This window comes from Populus alba, chromosome 7 (assembly GCF_005239225.2).
Source record: "Populus alba chromosome 7, ASM523922v2, whole genome shotgun sequence".
NCBI lineage: Eukaryota > Viridiplantae > Streptophyta > Magnoliopsida > Malpighiales > Salicaceae > Populus > Populus alba.
The window spans coordinates 2383333-2401743 of NC_133290.1; the positions used below are offsets into that span (position 1 = coordinate 2383333).

Sequence of the window (18411 nt, forward strand, 5' to 3'; positions counted from 1 at the left end):
ACATTGGTGATGTCATAGTGGAATAACCTCCTTAATTTATTAAAACTCTCCAAATAAAAAACATAGTAATAATTATAGAAAAACTCCAATATCACTCAAATTATATTAAACAATGCCTCTCTTTTCTTTCATAATGCTATCAATTACATCTTTCCAATAAGAAAACTATAAGCCTTAATACTAAATAGAAAAATAAAAATAAAATTTTAATACACTAGTTTCCTAACAATACTTATCTAATTATTGTTGTTGTTGTTGTTATTGTTATTGTTATTGTTATTATTATTATTATTATTATTATTATTATTATTATTACTTGAATAAGGTATGTTTGTCAAACCCAAATATCGTGGGTCATACATGTTGCTAGACTCAGTTAAACTTGGGTCAAACATGGTTGTCACACCCAATCACCTTAGGTCTGACACGATAGTTGCTGTTGTTATCATCGTCGTCGTTATTATTATTACCCAGGCTAGACATGTTTGCTAGAGCCAGGTAAATTCGGTCAGACATTTTTTCCAAACACAAATAATGTGGGTCAAGCATGGTTATTAAACCCAATTAAACTTGGGTCAAGCATTGTTGTTGTTGTTGTTATTAGTATAATTATTATTGTTGTTTTTTATTTATTATTATTAGCATGATCCAAATATTATGAGTCAACTATGTTTGCTAGATCTAAATATGATAGGTCAGGCATGTTGCTATATCCAACTAAACTTGGGTCAGGCATGATTGCAAGACCCAAGCATTTTAGATGTAACATGATAGTTGTTGTTGTTCTTATCATCATCATCATCATTCTTTTTTACTTTATTATTATTATTATTATTATTATTATTATTTCCATTATTATTATTACTTGGGTCAGGCATATTTACCCCACCCTAAGTAAACTTGGGTCATGCATATTGATCAAATCTAAGTAATTTGGATCGGGCATGCTATAGACTCAACTATACTTGGGTCAAGCATGGTTGTCAGATCCAAGCATATTGGATTTGACATGGTTGTTGTTGTTGTTGTTATTCTCATTCTTATTCTTAATATTATTTATATAATTATTAATAAATTTGAAAAAAAATATTATTACTATTTAAAAAAAATAGTAATAAGGTGTTGCTTGGTTTCTAGATCTAAGTAAACTTGAGTTATGTATATTTAATATTAGTATTATAAATATTATTAAATTCATCATTATTAATATTATAATTATTAATAAATATGAAAAAAGATATTATTACAATTGAAAAAAAATACTTTTTTTAATTTGAAGGGTAAAATTAAGAGTATCGCGAGTCTGATATAGTTGTTATACCCAAAATTGTTTTAAGTTTGCCATGATATTCACAAATCTAACTTTTAATTGCCACTCCTATAACAATTTATATTATTTTGAATTTGCCCGCAATAATGAATGGGTCATTTTTCTTAGGAGTTGTTGCTTTTTCATTGTTGTTTATTGATATTTTTTTATGAATGCCTATAATGTAGTATAAACAATCTCACTAGTAAAAACCTAATAAAAGAAATACTTGAAAAAAATCATATTAATCAACGGTAGAAATCCAAAAAAATAAATTATTCAAGGAATATTTATTTTTCTAGATTTTTGGAGGATTTTTTACAATTTGACATTTACAAAATGAAAGTAAATGTGTGAATGCAACGGATTTTTTTTTTAAAAAAATTACGAAGTATAACATGTAGAAAAGCCTATATACTATTATGGAATTGGAGCTTTCTTTGTAAGCAAATCAACATCAATCTTTTCCTAGTCATCATGGCTTCCTTTACCTCCCTCTCCCGCTCAATCCACCCAATCCTAGGTCCCGTTTGTTTGCTGGAAAGTAATTTTTTTTTTAAAAGTGAATTTATGAGAAAAGTGAATTTCGAGAAAGTATTTTTCGATGTCTGGTAGTGTAATGGAAAATAAGTTGGAAAATATTTTATAGTGTTTGGTTATGTCATGGAAAATGAGCTGAAAAATAACTTATTAATATTTTATTTTTCTCAAGTTTATTAAAATAATGAGGAATAAATCTTACAAATTAAAAAGTTGAATGATAATGAAATTGAAAAAAAAATATAATTTCATAAATTATCTCAAATAAAATAAATAATAATCAAAATAATAGAGATCAAATCTAAAAAATTAAAAAAAAAATGAAAGATGAAGAAATTAAAATAATAATAATCAACATTTCATAAATTATTTCAAATAAAATAAGTAATAATAAAAAAAATGAGGACCAAATTTGATAGATAAAAAATTTCAATAAAAAAATAATAAGGAAAAAGTAAATAACAATTATAAAAATAAGAACTAGAGTTAATATAAAAATAAAATTTTAAGAGATGAAATTGAAAAATAAATATTCAAAATAAAATATATATAGCAATCAAAAGTTCGATGATCAAATTTGATATAATCAGCAAATAATAACATTTCTAAATTTTTCACAACTTCTGGAAAGTGTTTTGCCTCCAAATTTTTCAGGAAAACGCTTTTCTAAAAACCAAGTCAAATTTTTCTTTTACTAGAAAGTGTTTTCCATTAGGGGTGATCATTTTCGGTTCGGTTCGGTTTTTATCTAAAAAAGTAACCAAAATAAAATTTTGAAAAACTGGAAAATTTGAACCGGAACCGGTTTAAACCGATTGGTTTCGGTCCGGTCTGGTTCTGATTTTTAACAAAAAAACTTGAAAAACCTATAGTAGACTATCTCTTTCGTGTTCCATACAAAAATCTTGAGGAAGTGTTCTGGGTTGTTATTGCTACCAATGATATTTTACCAAGAACATTGTGAACATGTACATCTTGGCTTCCCTTACTCACAAGATGTTCCAAGAACTGAGTGAGCAAACTCACAAAGTCAATTTCTGAAAATCATAAACAAAGAAACAAAGAATTAGAATAATGAAATAAAAAGGAACAAGGGCCAAGAATCAGGGGAGGACTAAGAGCCACTTCTTCTCACATTCCTTTTACTGAAAGCAAAGAACAAGCAGAAAGAATAAGGCCCTTGATAAAGTCTTCAGGGCATTCATCATCTAACAGCTGCCTTACACTAGAAGTTTAGATCTGGTCAAAGTGATGAAGAATTCATTTTTTATCAGCTGAGAGTATGAGAGATTGAGATTGAGATTTGGCCAAAGTCTACATCTGGCTTGTAAGGGCTTTTTGGGAGGGGGGCGGCTACTAGATGCAGAAGGAGGGGAATGCTAGGGTTAAAAATTTAGAAAGGGTTTTTATAGTTTTTTTTTTTAACTGAACTGGTTCGGTTTTCTCGGTTTTAGGTTTATTAAACCGAACCAAACCGAACCGAATATTTTTAAAAAAATTCTAATCGGTTTAATCGGTTTTTTTTCTCGGTTCGGTTTTTTCGGTTATTTTTGTTCTGGTTTTCTCGGTTTTTCGATTTTTTTGCTCACCCCTATTTTCCATCGACCAACTTTTCTAATGACAAATAAACACAAGAAAGTTTGGAAAATGATTTTTTGAAAACCACTTTCCGGATAACAAACATAGCTAAAGGGAAAATACTTTCCTGAAAACCAGACCAAATTTTTCTTTGACTGAAATTGATTGAAAAGTGTTTTTCGTTAATTAGAAAATGTTTTTCGTTGACCGGAAAATATTTTTCATTGACTAACTTTTCTAATAACAAATAAATATATGAAAGTTTGGAAAATAATTTCTCGAAAATTACTTTCTGGGAAAGAAACATGCCCTAATCCGGGAAGACTTAAACGCATAAAAACATCCCTTCTTCCCATTTTGCCCCCAAACAATTTCTCAAATCTCGTCCTTGACCTCTTTGTTTTTGTTCTTTCTCCTTGGGTCTCCAAATCCTTCACAAATCAACGCGAACCCCTCTCTCTATCTCTACTTGCTACTCTTCTTCTTCAGTCTCTCCTCCTCCTACAATTTCAATGGCTACTGTCGTTGATGAATCCAATCCTTTATTGCAAGACTTTGAATTTCCTCCTTTTGATGTTGTTGAACATAAACATGTTCGACCTGGGATTCGTGCTCTCCTAAAGAACCTTGTATGTTGTATGTTGTTGTTGTTTTTTTTTTTTTTTTTCACGTTTTGATTTCTGGGTTTTGTTTTGCGTTATATATTTCGTGAAATCTTTATTAGTTTCAGTTCATGGGTTGATCAAAGTTTGGTCCTTTTTGGTCTGTGATGGTTGTTTTTTTACCGTGTCTTTGTAGGAGAGTGATTTGGAGGAATTGGAGAGAACAGTGGAGCCATCATGGCCAAAATTGGTGGAGCCATTGGAGAAGATAACAGATCAGTTGGCTATTGTTTGGGGTATGATCAATCATCTTAAGGCTGTTAAAGACTCACCTGAACTCCGTTCTGCAATTGAAGAAGTTCAGGTAAATTGTTTATTTCTCATAATCTATGCACTTGTACGCACATGTTTGTGTGCTTATGTCCATGACTGCTAATCTATGTTGGGACTTGACTTGGAAAATGGGTGTTGTAATAACTAAACAAAAATGAATTTTCTTGTTAGTTTGATATCAGACTATTGTCTGCTTTAATTTGTTGATTGCCCGTCTTATGAATTTGTGCACTGTATTGCCCTTCTTGTGCTCACAGCTTTGAGCTTTTGTCCACAGCCCGAAAAAGTTAAGTTTGAGCTTAGGTTGGGACAAAGTAAACCGATATATGATGCATTTAAGGCCATCCAAGAATCTCCTCAATGGACATCGCTAAGTGATGCTCAGAAACGTATAGTGGAATGTAAGTATCTGAAACTTCTTTTATCTTCTGAAATAGTATTATTTGCTCTTCCATTTTTCATCCACCTAATTCTATGTATTTTGTTCTAGCTGTCTGGATTTTGTCAGTTTGAGACTTTAGTCTAGCAGTTTCACAGGTTTGCTGAATTTATATGATGTAGCTTTAATTATTTGATTATCTTGGTCTTTGGGGGTATGACAATCAGAGAACAAAAGAAATGAGCATGCGTTAGCTGTTGATATCAACAAATAGAGATGTTCTATACCTCTAAGGCCACAAGATGCAATTTTGTGGCAGCATGTACCTGTAAACTGAATAACTGTACTAGGATTATGCAGATTTCTGAGAATGATTGCATGGATTTGAAACATGGAAGGAGGAAGAAAATAAAATGATACATCATGTTAATTGTTTTTATCTCCACTGATATTGCTCAGTTGTGATTTGAATGGACGTGGAGAGTGCTTTTAACGGTTGCCTATTTCATGAACTTGTGTTCACATGTTGGCTTCATTGAACTCCATCAATTACTAGATGTACTTTTCAACAAAATTCAGATTACTATTTATCAACTAGTTAACTCTGTCTTGCACTTGTGGTATTGCTTACCAGATAAATGCTATATCATTTGCAGTGTTCTTGCTTCCTATTTAATTGGTTTGACATAATCATTTAAAACTACACCGAAGCTTTCTTACATGCCTGATGGCTTCTGTATTTTTGTGAATACAGCCCAAATAAAGGAAGCGGTTCTTAATGGTGTTGCTCTTGATGATGATAAAAGAGAGCAGTTTAACAAAATTGAACAGGTGCTTTTATATTACAATTTTTCATTTGAAAGAAAGTCTTCTTTGCCTTCTCATTCTAGTTATTTATTTGAGAAGGATGCTTGGTTATTTGCATGTGCTGCCAATAACACATTCTTTAGTTAAATGACTAGCCATTTGACTCGCATTCCCTGGTGGGCCATATGTTTTTTTCTCTTACAAAAAAATTGTACATGCAGGCTTTTTTGATGCATTTTTGTGTATAAACAAATTCTTAACATAAACTGAAAAGCTCATGCATACATGTAATCAAATAAATCGAGAACTATTTGTGTTAATAAACGGAAAAAAAGATATTAATGATAACTAAAAATAAAACTAGAAAAATCAAAAGACTGGTATAGATAAAGATATTTAATCTTGGAAGACGAAATATTTACCCAGTTGTACTTACTGAATTAATTTATTAAAATTAATTTTTTTATTCAATCAAATGATATTAAAAATAGACAAACATATAAAATTGATTAAATAAAATAAAAATATAAAAAATATTATGCAAGGTTGCACATATTAGAAATATTATTTGAAAATAAACATTTTTTTATTTAAAAAAATAAAGTTCTTATATACAAAACATAAAAAAAATATTATAGATGAATTAGAATAATCTTTTCAAAAATTAAAAATGCATAACGTCATCAAAAAACATTCTCTATCCAAAAAAGGTTAAATAAGCAAAAAAAATTTACAGATGAGGGATATTAATTGAAACATAAATTTTAAAAAATATATATCTAAAAAATATATCATTAAAAAAAAAGCAAGGTCAGAAAAAAAAAATAGCCCGGTTGTTGTGGTTTAACTAGTCAAACCTGTGATTTGCATTATGAATTTAATCGGGTTCAATATTTTTAAATTTATATTCAAGCTAAAAAAAATATGAAAAGGGAAAAAAAAAGCTTAGACTCACAGGGCTTTGACCCAACATGCTCATGCCTAGCTTATTTATATATTTTTTAATTTTCTATAGGGGTGGACGACTTATGTTTTTGAAAAAAAAAAGCAGGTAACATGTTGCCCACCAAGGCAGACGATGTATCATCTGCAAGCCTAGATTCCAGCCACCACAGTGGTGGCTGAAGAATCAGACAATTGGTTTTTTGGCCAAAAAACCCAATTATCAAGCTGCAAGCCCAAATTCCTGGAAAATTGGGCAGCTAGTCTTTTGGCTAAAAAACCTAAATTTCAAGCTATTTCAACCCTAAAACACATCACCCACACCCTTATAACATTCACAAACCATTCCTTCAATTCTAAATACCTCAAAAAGATCCAAAAACCCGAAATCAAACCAGTTTAGTTTTGGGTTTCTCATCTCATATCTGTTTTTTTATGCAACATCGAGGCTCTAAACAATCACCATGAAGCCCCTCTTATCTCATGGAACTTGTGGACACCAAGAAAACCTATTTTGGTGGTCGGATATGGAGTGAACAGAGACTTTCTCGCACATCGTCAGAAATCAGCAACCAATCTCTCTCCAGTCTCTAACCAAGGACTGAAAAATAACATAAATGAACTTGTGTACCAAAATTGATTTTTTAAAATTTAAGGAGACCTAAATTGTATACATTGCATTACTTTTAAAGATCAAGAACCTAAGTGTATTTTTCATGTAATCTCTAGCACGACATCCATGTTTGACATCCTTTTCATTTTGGTCCATCTTCTTTCAATTTCATGCTTGACTAAGAATTCATACGCAATTGGCCTTCAATTAGGATCAAGTCACACAAATAAAAATTCAAGGACCAAAATGAATTATTGAAAAATGCATAGTGCCATCCACAGTGTTTTGTGTGTGAACAGTGCCGGCTCAACAGTAAACACCTCACGCGTTTTAGTCTTTTATCAAATAATTATCATTAGGAGTAAGTCTTAGTTTTGCTTTGCTCATTGCAGGAACTGAAAAGATTATCACAAAAATTTGGGGAAAACGTACTGGATGCCACAAAGAAGTTTGAAAAACTCATAACAGATAAGAAACATATTGAAGGATTGCCAGCTACATCACTTGGTTTGGCTGCGCAGACTGCAGTATCTAAGGTACTACATGTCATTATCTAGGCAAGTTGGTTTAATTCATCAAGTCTAATCAACTGTTTTCTATTATATATTATCATATCAGGGTCATGCAGACGCAACTGCTGAGAATGGGCCGTGGATAATTACATTGGATACCCCAATTTTTATGTCTGTCATGCAACATGCCAAAAACCGTGGTTTACGTGAAGAAATATACCGTGCTCATGTAACTCGAGCTTCGAGTGGTGATCTGAATAATACAGCAATTATTGATGAAATATTGAAGCTTAGGCTGGAAAAGGCAAAGCTTCTTAATTACAACAACTATGCTGAGGTATGATTCATTATTGTGCTAAAGCTCAAAGGAAAAGCTACCTTTATATGCTTATTCAGTTATTGATTACAGGTAAGCATGGCAACCAAAATGGCTACTGTTGAGAAAGCAGAAGAGCTATTAGAAGAGCTGCGCATAGCTTCCTGGGATGCTGCTGTTCAAGGTAACATAGTATATTTCTTAGAAATATAGTGGCATAACTGTTTTGCAATACTTTTGAAGTTTAAGTGAAACTTTGCTTGTCAAGAGTTTTGGTTATTAACGACTGTTTCTCTTGAAAACTTATGTTTATATTTTCTTAGCCAGCTTTTTTATATGAAAAATCTGCATTAACTAAAATGTCAGCACATTGGTTTGGTATGCTGTTGTCTGTTTGTGATATCTGTGGTTGGTTAAACTACAAGGTTATTATATTCTTAAAAAAGTGCATATTCTAGCACACCCTGCCTTCTTAAACATCTCAAAATTTTCCTTTCATAATGCTGCCTTTCAGCAAATTTTCACTTAGTTGGAAAGAAAATATGATGCTGATAGGTTTTGTTTGGGGCTGTGAACTGTATCTTGATAAAACCTTTTTATCTTAGGAAAGTTAGGGAAAATTGACAAAATGATGGGAGAACATGAAAAAGGGTTTGATCACTTCTAGGGGATCAATCTCCAAATTAGTCAAAGGCTTCAGTTTTTTTCATTGCTTGCCTGGAAAAGCCCTATAGGGGTTACATATCCATAGTAGTCTTAATCTGTCACCATACCAAATTCCAGGTTTAAAAGGAAAATTAAACTTTAAATAGGCAAATCCTTGTGCTTAATGGACTACCAAAATTAACTCCTAAATTATAAGTGAAAAGCCAATTATTAATTAAAATATAAATCTAATTTGATATGGAATCACAATATTCCTGATCAGTTACTGCACATTCACCCTCAATGTCTTCTGCTTCTTCCATTGGGGAAATCATCAAGAGCCTGCCCAGCTGCCCTGCCTACAACAATGTCCTTTATACCACTTTCATCACAATTCCAACACAAACCTTTTACTTTCCACTCTTTAAGTTCCTAATGTGTAAGATGTTTGGTAGAAGGACAGCTGATAGGTGCATGTGGCAAGCTAGTGTTGCTGATAGCTTGTTTACCAACAACTTTGTTTGTGCACCAATGTTCTTCACGAAGCCTTGTTTTTTCTTTGATCTAGCAAAAGAAATTGTGGTAGTCATTCTTGGACAACGAGTCTTGACATCACAATAGATGTCAGGGAGGAGGCCTGATATAAATGTGCCAACCAACTGTCTTTCAATCCAACCCTAAGCTCGATTCTGACATCTCAAATTGACTCTAATATTCCGTGACAGTAGTAGTCTGGTGGGTCTTAGCGAGCTCTCCATCAATGTTCTCATACTCTGATGGCTTAAACAAGAAGACCTGCAACAATCTCATTCCATTTAGGCATTCCATGGAACCAATCATACCACTGAATACCATCAATGTCCTAGCTGCTAATTTGTAGCAGCTACCTCTACTTTGGAAACCAGTGTGTGTGGTGATAATGAAAATACTTTTCAGCTCTAGAAATCCAGCATGTGGGATCACCTCCTTCCATCAAGGGAACTCTACTTTCATCCGTTGTGGACCAGATTCATGCTCTTCCTGATAACCTCTTGCATGCATCTAGATCTGCTCGATGATTAGTAACAGAAGCAGAGTGGGCCTTCCTAATGTGTTCAATTCTTTAACCTTTTTCCAAGTTCAGCTTGCACTTCAGATTTTATTTGAGACTCTTTTGAGCTTTCTAATGACATCACCTAGGATTGCAATTCCTAGATTTTGTTTTTGTTTATGGGTTAATGGCATCCACAGGAAATTTGCTTTGATAGCAACTATAAAACCCTATGGTCTTAGCTTAGGGAAGTCTGGGAAACTTGAAAAAAAAAAAAAAAATGGGAGAACAAGGAAATGGGTTTGATCACTTTGAGGGGATAGAGGATCGACCTTTAAATTAGCCAAAGGATGGGAGAAAATACCATTACTATTCAGAATAATAATTACCTAAACAAGAAACTAAAATATTTTCAAAACTAGTAACAAATATTCAAAATCACATTAAAATACATGAGTTTTGGTTTTTTTTTTGCATCATTCTCCATGAGTTGAGGAAACCTTGACCTCGAGTTTTGAATTGCCAAAGCAGAAAACTGGAAATTTTGATTTTCTGGTGGCATCTTTGCCTCAACACAACATCCTTGAAATAGACACCAAGATGTCCTTTTTAGGTGGCATGGTTGCTCTCAATTGCATCATCAAAATAAGCATTAATGAATTCCATTGCTCTGCTAGTAAAACTTTTACCTCACCATCCTCAAACTTGGGCTTGTTCCTTTTTTAGTTCAGCTTCACCAAGTGTAGAACTTAGCTCTTTATTAACTTGATTAGAGGCCAGTTTCTGTTATCTTTTTCTTTCATTGACATTCTCAACCTGGAATCCCTTGTTTTCTTGTTTAACCTTTTCTTTGGGAAGAAACTGGGAATGTTCTTGTCATCAAAAGTTAACCGTTTTGTCTGCTATATATGCCAATTTGAAGATTCTGGTTGCTAACTTTGCTCTTTTGAACTCTCAGCTTCCCTTTCAATTCTTTGTACTTGCTTTTTAGGACCTTCTGGTTGCTTGTCTTGTTCTTCACTTGCTTTTTAGGACCTTCATGATGCCTTCTTTGCATAGGCATCTCTATGAGTTGTGCTAACTCTCCTGCCTCTCAAACTCTTGCTTCTTGTTGCTCTTTTATTTGAAATTTCCTCAACTTGGCTTCCAGTTTTCAATTCATCAAAATCTGAAACATATCTAGCTTTTAACATACCTGTATAGTGTAGGCTTTCTCATGCAACTCTGAAGATAATTGGATGGTAAGAACTTTTATTTCAGTATGGGTTTCATCTCATGTCAAATACTCAACATTGCTTGTTCCAATCTAAATAAGTTATGTTTGAGACCATACCACGACATCTTAGCTAATCCATCAAGCTTCATCTTCCCAAACTCACTCTGGTCATCTTCCATATTGGTTCAGTGAAAGAGAATTTTTCAATGGAGTGAATTGAATTAATGAAAATCTGGAACTTCAACCTCTAACTCTTTTAGTATCATCCCTTGCTATATTTGGCACTGCAAACTTACCCTCTGTTTGCATGGGTAATTGGGCTGCTTGAAGATTTTCAGTTGTACACGCATCTTGATTTAGGTAAGGCTTCCATCAAGTGTAGGATCTACATCTTGTTCAAAATCTGGAACTTGAACCTTAACTCTTTTAGTAATATCACTTGCTATTTGTTGTGGTTCAATCTTGCCCTCTTCTTTGCACTGGTAATTGGGCTAATTGAAGATTTTCAGGTGTGCTAGGTTCTTGATTTTGTGGGAGAGTTGTATTAGTGGTTATTTCAATGGGTGCTTCCCTAGGACAATTTTTGACAGCCACTGAATGCCTGCACTGCATCAAGACCTCAGTTTACTTGATATTACAGAAATACCTCTATCTTCAAACATCACCTCACAATAAATCAGTTCTGATTGTGTAGATGTCTTCTTTAGACTCTCACAACTAGATTATTTCCTCGATCTTTGTAGACATGTAAGACTTAAAATTGTTCTGATTGTTTCTTTGTCTGCTTCAAACTCTCACAACTAGATCATTTCTGTTATCTTTGTAGATATGGAAGATCTTAAAATTTTCTCCAAAAATCAAGGTGCTATGGAAGCAAATGATTTGACTCACTGGGATACCAGCTTCTGGGCTGAGAGGCTTCGTGAGTCAAAATATGATATCAACGAGGTCAGTTAGCCCTCTCTCTCTCGGCATCTGAACTCTCAGTCTTTTTATAATTTAGTGTGGTTTTGATTTGAGCATGTCACAGGCTTGGTATGTCAAACTTTGATTTATGTTCTTTCTGTAAGCATTTTCTCTCAAGTTCACCTGGCTCTGAAAAATTTATATGTTCCTCCAATAACAGTTTATTAAAGGTACATATCAAAGGTTGAATGAGTTTAGTACATTATTGTTATTCAAAAGGTTAATTAGTTTTTATATATGCTGATTTTTATGCACTTAATCAATGGTTAAAGGTGCGCAAGGAACTGATTTAATTCTTATTGTCCAAGAAAGAAGAGACTGCTATAATAGATAAGAAACCCTATGTAGAGATAATTCTTTCCTTCTTTTTTTTTTTACTGTGAAATACATTCCTTCTGTCTTTAAACTAATTTTTTCCTTTCACTTCATTGAATGTTTGGGTACTGAAGAATGGATGTGCGAGTGTTAATATTGTGCACCTAGTTTTAAATTTCATCCATTGCTGTTGCACAATGCCATTCAACAGACTTTTAGACCACAGCTACATTACTTATAACCTGTTGCATTGTGGACAATATGGGCTCTACCATGATGTAGTGCCTACAACAGCCCTTTACTCTATGATGGCAAGTGCAACAGCATGTATGTGATTAGTGTTCCAGATTATTATTTTCATTGTTCTAATTTCTCACCTTCTATTGTTTGGTTCATCTACTTGCCTACTTTCTGTAAGATTTATTTCTTTGTCTGAAGATGCTTGTGTCACTTGGTTTATATTCTGCAGGAAGAACTACGTCCATTTTTCTCATTGCCAAAGGTTATGGATGGCCTTTTCAATCTTGCAAAGATGCTTTTTGGAATTGATATTGAACCAGCTGATGGTCTTGCTCCAGTAATATATATCATTCACTTAATTTTACTCTGCTTTTCTGTTTATGGTGGAGCTTATTTATTTTATTCTCTGTCAATAATTATTTGTTGTTTAATAGGTTTGGAATAATGATGTTAAATTCTACCATGTCAAAGATTCCTTGGGCAATCCAATTGCATACTTCTACTTTGATCCATATTCACGTCCATCTGAGAAACAGGGTGGTGCATGGATGGATGAGGTAGTTTCTCGAAGTCGTGTTTTGTCACGCAATGGTACGGCTCCAAGGTTGCCTATTGCCCACATGGTGTGCAATCAAACACCGCCTGTTGGGACCAAACCAAGCCTGATGACATTTCGGGAGGTAAGTTAACTTTTGATTTTTAGATCAGGGACTCAAGTGTTCTCTCCAGAAACATACATAAGTTTCCAACACAATAACTCAAAATATTGGTACAGGGATGCAACAAAACATTAAATTTTTTTTTTTACATAAATGAAGAACCAAACATGTGTAGCCATTACATACCTGCCTTTCATGGAATGAAGAATGATATATCCTTGGCATTGATTTGCTTGATTGTTATGAAGTTATGTGTCTTTGAAAAGGAAGGTTAGGTATTGTTTTAGAAAGAAAGTCATACCGGGCAATTTACTAATGGGAATGGATATTGCAGTGAGTGGTGTGGTTTTATGCATTGTAACCTAGTTATAATGATCAATGACACTTCTTGCAGGTTGAGACTGTATTCCATGAATTTGGTCATGCCCTCCAGCATATGCTAACCAAGCAGGATGAGGGTCTTGTCGCTGGCATCCGGGGTATAGAGTGGGATGCTGTTGAATTACCCTCCCAGTTCATGGAAAATTGGTGTTATCGCAGGTAATGTAATGTGAACCTCAGTGGAGATCGATCTTCCATAACATTCAGCTGTAAAATTCTTTCAAACAGCTCTGAGGAAAGAAAAAGGATTAATTTCTGTGAGTATAAGGTTCTTGATTATGAATACGACTTTTAATAATTTTGGGCATGGCTCAGTACCACAAACGCCTAAGCTTCCTGTTTTATTGCATTCTTTCTTATGGATAAAGGCTCTGGCTACAGTAAACTGGTTTGTTTCTTATAGCTTCTTTCTCCTCACTTACATAGCAAGACATTGGAATTGTGGTTTCCATTGACAACTTTTATGATGTAACTTTCATCTATAAATTCATTATTGTTCTACCATGGAAATTTGGATGTATATGAATATTCTTGAAGGACATCATGTATTTAGATAGTATCAATTACAAATTTATGCGACGTGAATGTATTTACATGTGTTGTTTCAGGGAAACTTTGATGGGCATTGCAAAGCACTATGAAACTGGGGAAAGTCTTCCAGAAGAAGTGTATTTGAAGCTTCTTGCTGCAAGGACTTTCCGAGCAGGCTCCCTTAGTCTTCGTCAGGTAATTAGTTCATAACGGTGCTTTCCCATTGTTTTCCTTATGTACTTTTTTGGCTTTATGTTATTGTATGTGCTATTTTATTTTGTTTTCTCATTAGCATTCTGTGGATAGTGTATTTCTTACTAGATCTTTCTTTCTATATTAGGTTTCATTTTCTTTTCCCAGTGTAAGGATAGTAGCGATACTCATTTCTTTTACCATTATACCATTATCATGTTTACCACATTAAGGAGGATTTATTTTTACACCTTGTATTCTAAATCCATGGCAAAACAAGTGGGATCCACATGCCTTTTTTATATATATTTTAAGCAACTTCTTTTCCTCTCCCGGCACCTTTCAAATTCTATAAAAAGCCAAATTCCTCACCTCCACTGTGGTGATCTACTTAATGTTCATCGGTTTCATCAAGGCATGAGGGCAAATCACGTTGTCTTTCCTCTTGTAATTATCACAATTCTCAGTTGCAGGGATTCTAATGGCTTTGAAACTGCAAATTGAGAACTTGCAGGCTCAAACTTTTCCTGAGCACAAAATCACCACATCTGTATCATCTTTCTACAAAAACTAAGAGAAGCTTGAGAAAAACACTATGGAAGTTAGTCATTTGGTCTTCAAATCTTGAGCATGCCATTATTGAGTTTCTTTTTAAAATTTGAAAAAAGAAAAGAAAAGATTGGGATATTTCAACTGGCTTTCTTTATGTTTCTCTCCTTGGTGCCATTGTATCTATCATAAAACTTGACTTTAGGATTTACTGCTGGACACAGTAAGGGAGAAACACCATGGACTTTTCTATTTTCTATTTTTTTTTTTTGGCAGAGGAAAGAGCTTGATATCCAGACTTCAAGAGTGAGAGGGTGTCCATTACAATTAAAAAATGTCATGTGGAACCATTTAACATTTTTTTTTTTTTGGTAGGTTTAGAAGATAGGATCATGGAAATAGCTCCCATCACATTATATGTGGTTGCTAATTTCCCACTTTTTCATGAGTGAAGATATTATGTTTGGACACATGCTGTATTTCAAATAGTTTAATTTTTGTGAATGCATATTCACTCACTCCATTTATATTTCAGCTAAGATTTGCAAGTTTAGATTTGGAGTTACACACGAAGTATATACCAGGTGCGTCGGAGTCTATCTATGAAGTTGACCGGAGGGTTTCTAAAAGGACACAAGTGATCCCTCCTTTGCCAGAAGATAGATTCCTCTGCAGTTTCAGTCATATTTTTGCAGGTTTGCTTGACTATAATGTTTATATGAATCTCAGTTTTAACTTTGCTTCATACCTTTTTATAGTGCATTGATTTTTACTTTTTGTGAATACTAGGTGGTTATGCAGCTGGATACTACAGCTACAAGGTACGTGTTGAAATACACACACACAGTGACTACAGTTTACATTGGAAAGGATGTTGCAATGTTAGCTATGCTAATACTTGTCCAAGTCATTGTTGGTTGAAAAAATTGAATATCTTTAAAGCTTTCTTCCCCAGCTTTTATATGGTCCTTTTGTAGGCTTTCCATATGTGACTTGAATGTTAACCTTCTAAAGGTTCAAACATGTTCTGGCTTGAGCGCACAACTCTCTGTGTTTCTTTTCATGTTTCTGACATTAAAAGAATGAGGAAGTTTGACTGCAATGTATATTTTGTTTTTTTGTTTTTTTTTTTCCCCTCATTTTGTCACCCTTTGGCATGATATTTAAAGTCAAGTCTTTTTTGCAGTGGGCTGAGGTATTATCTGCAGATGCTTTCTCAGCCTTTGAGGATGCTGGATTGGATAACGACAAGGTATGCATAAATGGCTGTCCAACCGACCTTTGCAGTCTTGCCACTGATCATTTACTTTCAATTTCTTGTCTTTCATTTATGTGCATTGATTATAATAGAATTCTTACAGTCTTTTCATGTTTCACCTTGTTGATTATTTATTTGTGCTTTCTCATGGTGTGGTGTAATCTTTATCAAGAGATTAATTGGAGTGTTTGAACCTTCCGTGACGAGTCCTGCCTGGAGCTCACCAAGCTAACAAGCTAAATATCTCTATTTAATCTCATTGATTTAGGGGTTAATTATGAATCGTACCTCAAAATCATAATTGATCCTTGTGATAAATATCTATGAGTTTTGTCTTGGAGATCTTGATAAAATGGTTGACACTGGAATTCGGTGTAGAATTTGAGGTGGTATCTGTTACAAACCTATCCCACATCAAATAATCACAAGAATATAAAACTATATAAAAGATTGAGAATGGGCCGCCCACCTCAAAGCTTAAGTCTTTTGAATGAAACCTAGACTCAACTATCTAATTTAATAGGATCCCTGACCTCTTTAAGTTTGAAATTGTTTATCTTGTTCCACTTGATATCTAGAATTCAGCAGGAACCTAATGCTGACATGAACAATTTATTTACAAAACTGACTGTCATGAAAAATTGTATCTCCTTGAGTCTTATTTTTTTCTTTCATTTGCATACAATGCAAGTATAGCCTGGAATAATGGAACTCTTTGATGCTACAGGCTGTTAAAGAAACAGGGCACAAGTTCCGGGAAACCATTCTTGCTCTTGGAGGTGGAAAAGAACCACTATCGGTCAGTAAAAACTATATTTATTGCTACGTTTCATTTACTTGTGCCTGCCCCCTCTCTTCACAAGATGTCAATTAGAGAACTTTGTATGGTTTTGCTCTCTTCTTATTTCCTTTTCCTTAGATACAACTTCAATTTTTGGCCTATATTTGTGCTAGTTTATCCAGTTTAACTATTTATCTTTGTTTAAATAAAAATCCAGTTTTTTGGCCTGATTTGTGCATAAAAAAAGCATATTACTATAACTCCAATCAGTACCCAAAAATTTTAAAAGCTAATAACTCCAGCAAGTGATTAAATGTATGATTCTTGCCCCTGACACCAAATTCAACATAAAAGAGTTTCAATGGCAAGTTTTCTTTTTAATGCAAAGTTCCCTTGGAAAGCTTAAAATGAAGAGAACATATAGCCAAGATAGTCACTTAGGAAACTAATACTAACAATTAATGCTTCAATAGAAAAGGAAATAAATAACAATGAGAATACTTGTTTAAAGACATAGGATTAGCGTAGGAACAAAAGGAGACCAAAAACTATGAAGATGCCTAGAATAAATTGCATCACGATTAAATGTATTTGGGTGAAGCCTCTGCTCTTTGTGATGTACTCTAGCTTGTATATGGATTCATGTCGGTGTGCTGGCCAATTTCTCATGGACAACAGGAATCTAGAGTCCAAAATAACAACTGGAAAAAAAAAATCTATAACCACTAAAAGAACTTTCAAGTTGCTTCAGGTAGCCATAGTTCTGCTGTTTTTTTTTTTTGTTTTTTAATTCAGTAACTTTTTACTTTCTAAATTGTCAATTTCACCTGGTTTCCTTGTAAATCATAGAAAAATATTTAGATGAAACCATTTATGTTGCTTTAAATCACCTGCAATTGTTTTTCTTTAAAATCTAGAATCAAACTTTAAGAGAGCTGTTAAAACCCTTGATAATAATAATAACCTAAATTTGATAGAGGAACAACTTTGGACTTTTTTTAGTTTGACATCATTGAATTGTAAAGCCATGCATCAAGCTGAAGAGATCATAGTTGAATCCTATGTGGTGGTTTGCTCTGAGATCTCCATTTTTCTTGGTGTATATATAGATTATTATTTTTCCTTACATTTATTATGCATCATTATTGGCTTCAGAAACTTAATTTTCCTAGCTTTTTGAATCTGACATTCCTTGTTTTGATTTGTGTCCAGGTTTTTGTGGAGTTCCGAGGGCGTGAACCTTCTCCAGAGGCACTGCTCAGGCACAATGGCTTGTTATCAGCGACAGCTTCAGCATTGTAGCATTTTCATATTAGTTGGCAGCCATGATGCTCGTTTAGGAGGGCCACCTTTGAATTATCACTGATACATTGCTTTTCTTTCTTTTAATCGAGTGATAAAACTATTTCTAGTTCCTGAGGACTGAGGAATATTTCTATAATCAGTGTCCAAGCCCCGTTTATTTCGTCTAATAGACTATTATCCCCTTTTAACATGGAAAATGATTTGATTCAAGCAACAATAATAATTCTCCATCCGAACTCCTCTTAGGTTGTTCTTTGTAACGTTTATTTTTGGCTGCTTTCCTTTGCCATTTTCTTTTCATGTAATGGCTTTTGCTTATTGAACAGAGCCTAGCAGCTTCTATATAACAAGGATAGATCGCAATCTGGCCTTGAAATAACTAAATTTTAGCCATTCAAACCATCGTAATAAA

The 18411-nt window shown here is 33.7% G+C and overlaps 1 protein-coding gene across 1 annotated transcript; it reads left to right on the forward strand.

Moving 5' to 3' along the window:
* Positions 1 to 3817: 3817 nt before the first annotated feature.
* Positions 3818 to 18265, forward strand: LOC118050516 (organellar oligopeptidase A, chloroplastic/mitochondrial). Its single transcript, XM_035060885.2, has 17 exons — positions 3818 to 4056; positions 4226 to 4393; positions 4640 to 4763; positions 5496 to 5572; positions 7496 to 7639; positions 7722 to 7952; positions 8025 to 8115; positions 11649 to 11770; positions 12573 to 12680; positions 12778 to 13023; positions 13397 to 13542; positions 13992 to 14109; positions 15191 to 15350; positions 15445 to 15476; positions 15842 to 15907; positions 16641 to 16712; positions 17907 to 18265. Exons 1-17 carry the CDS (start codon positions 3940 to 3942, stop codon positions 17994 to 17996), a joined length of 2112 nt encoding a protein of 703 aa, XP_034916776.1. The 5' UTR covers positions 3818 to 3939; the 3' UTR covers positions 17997 to 18265.
* The last annotated feature ends 146 nt before the right edge of the window (positions 18266 to 18411 follow it).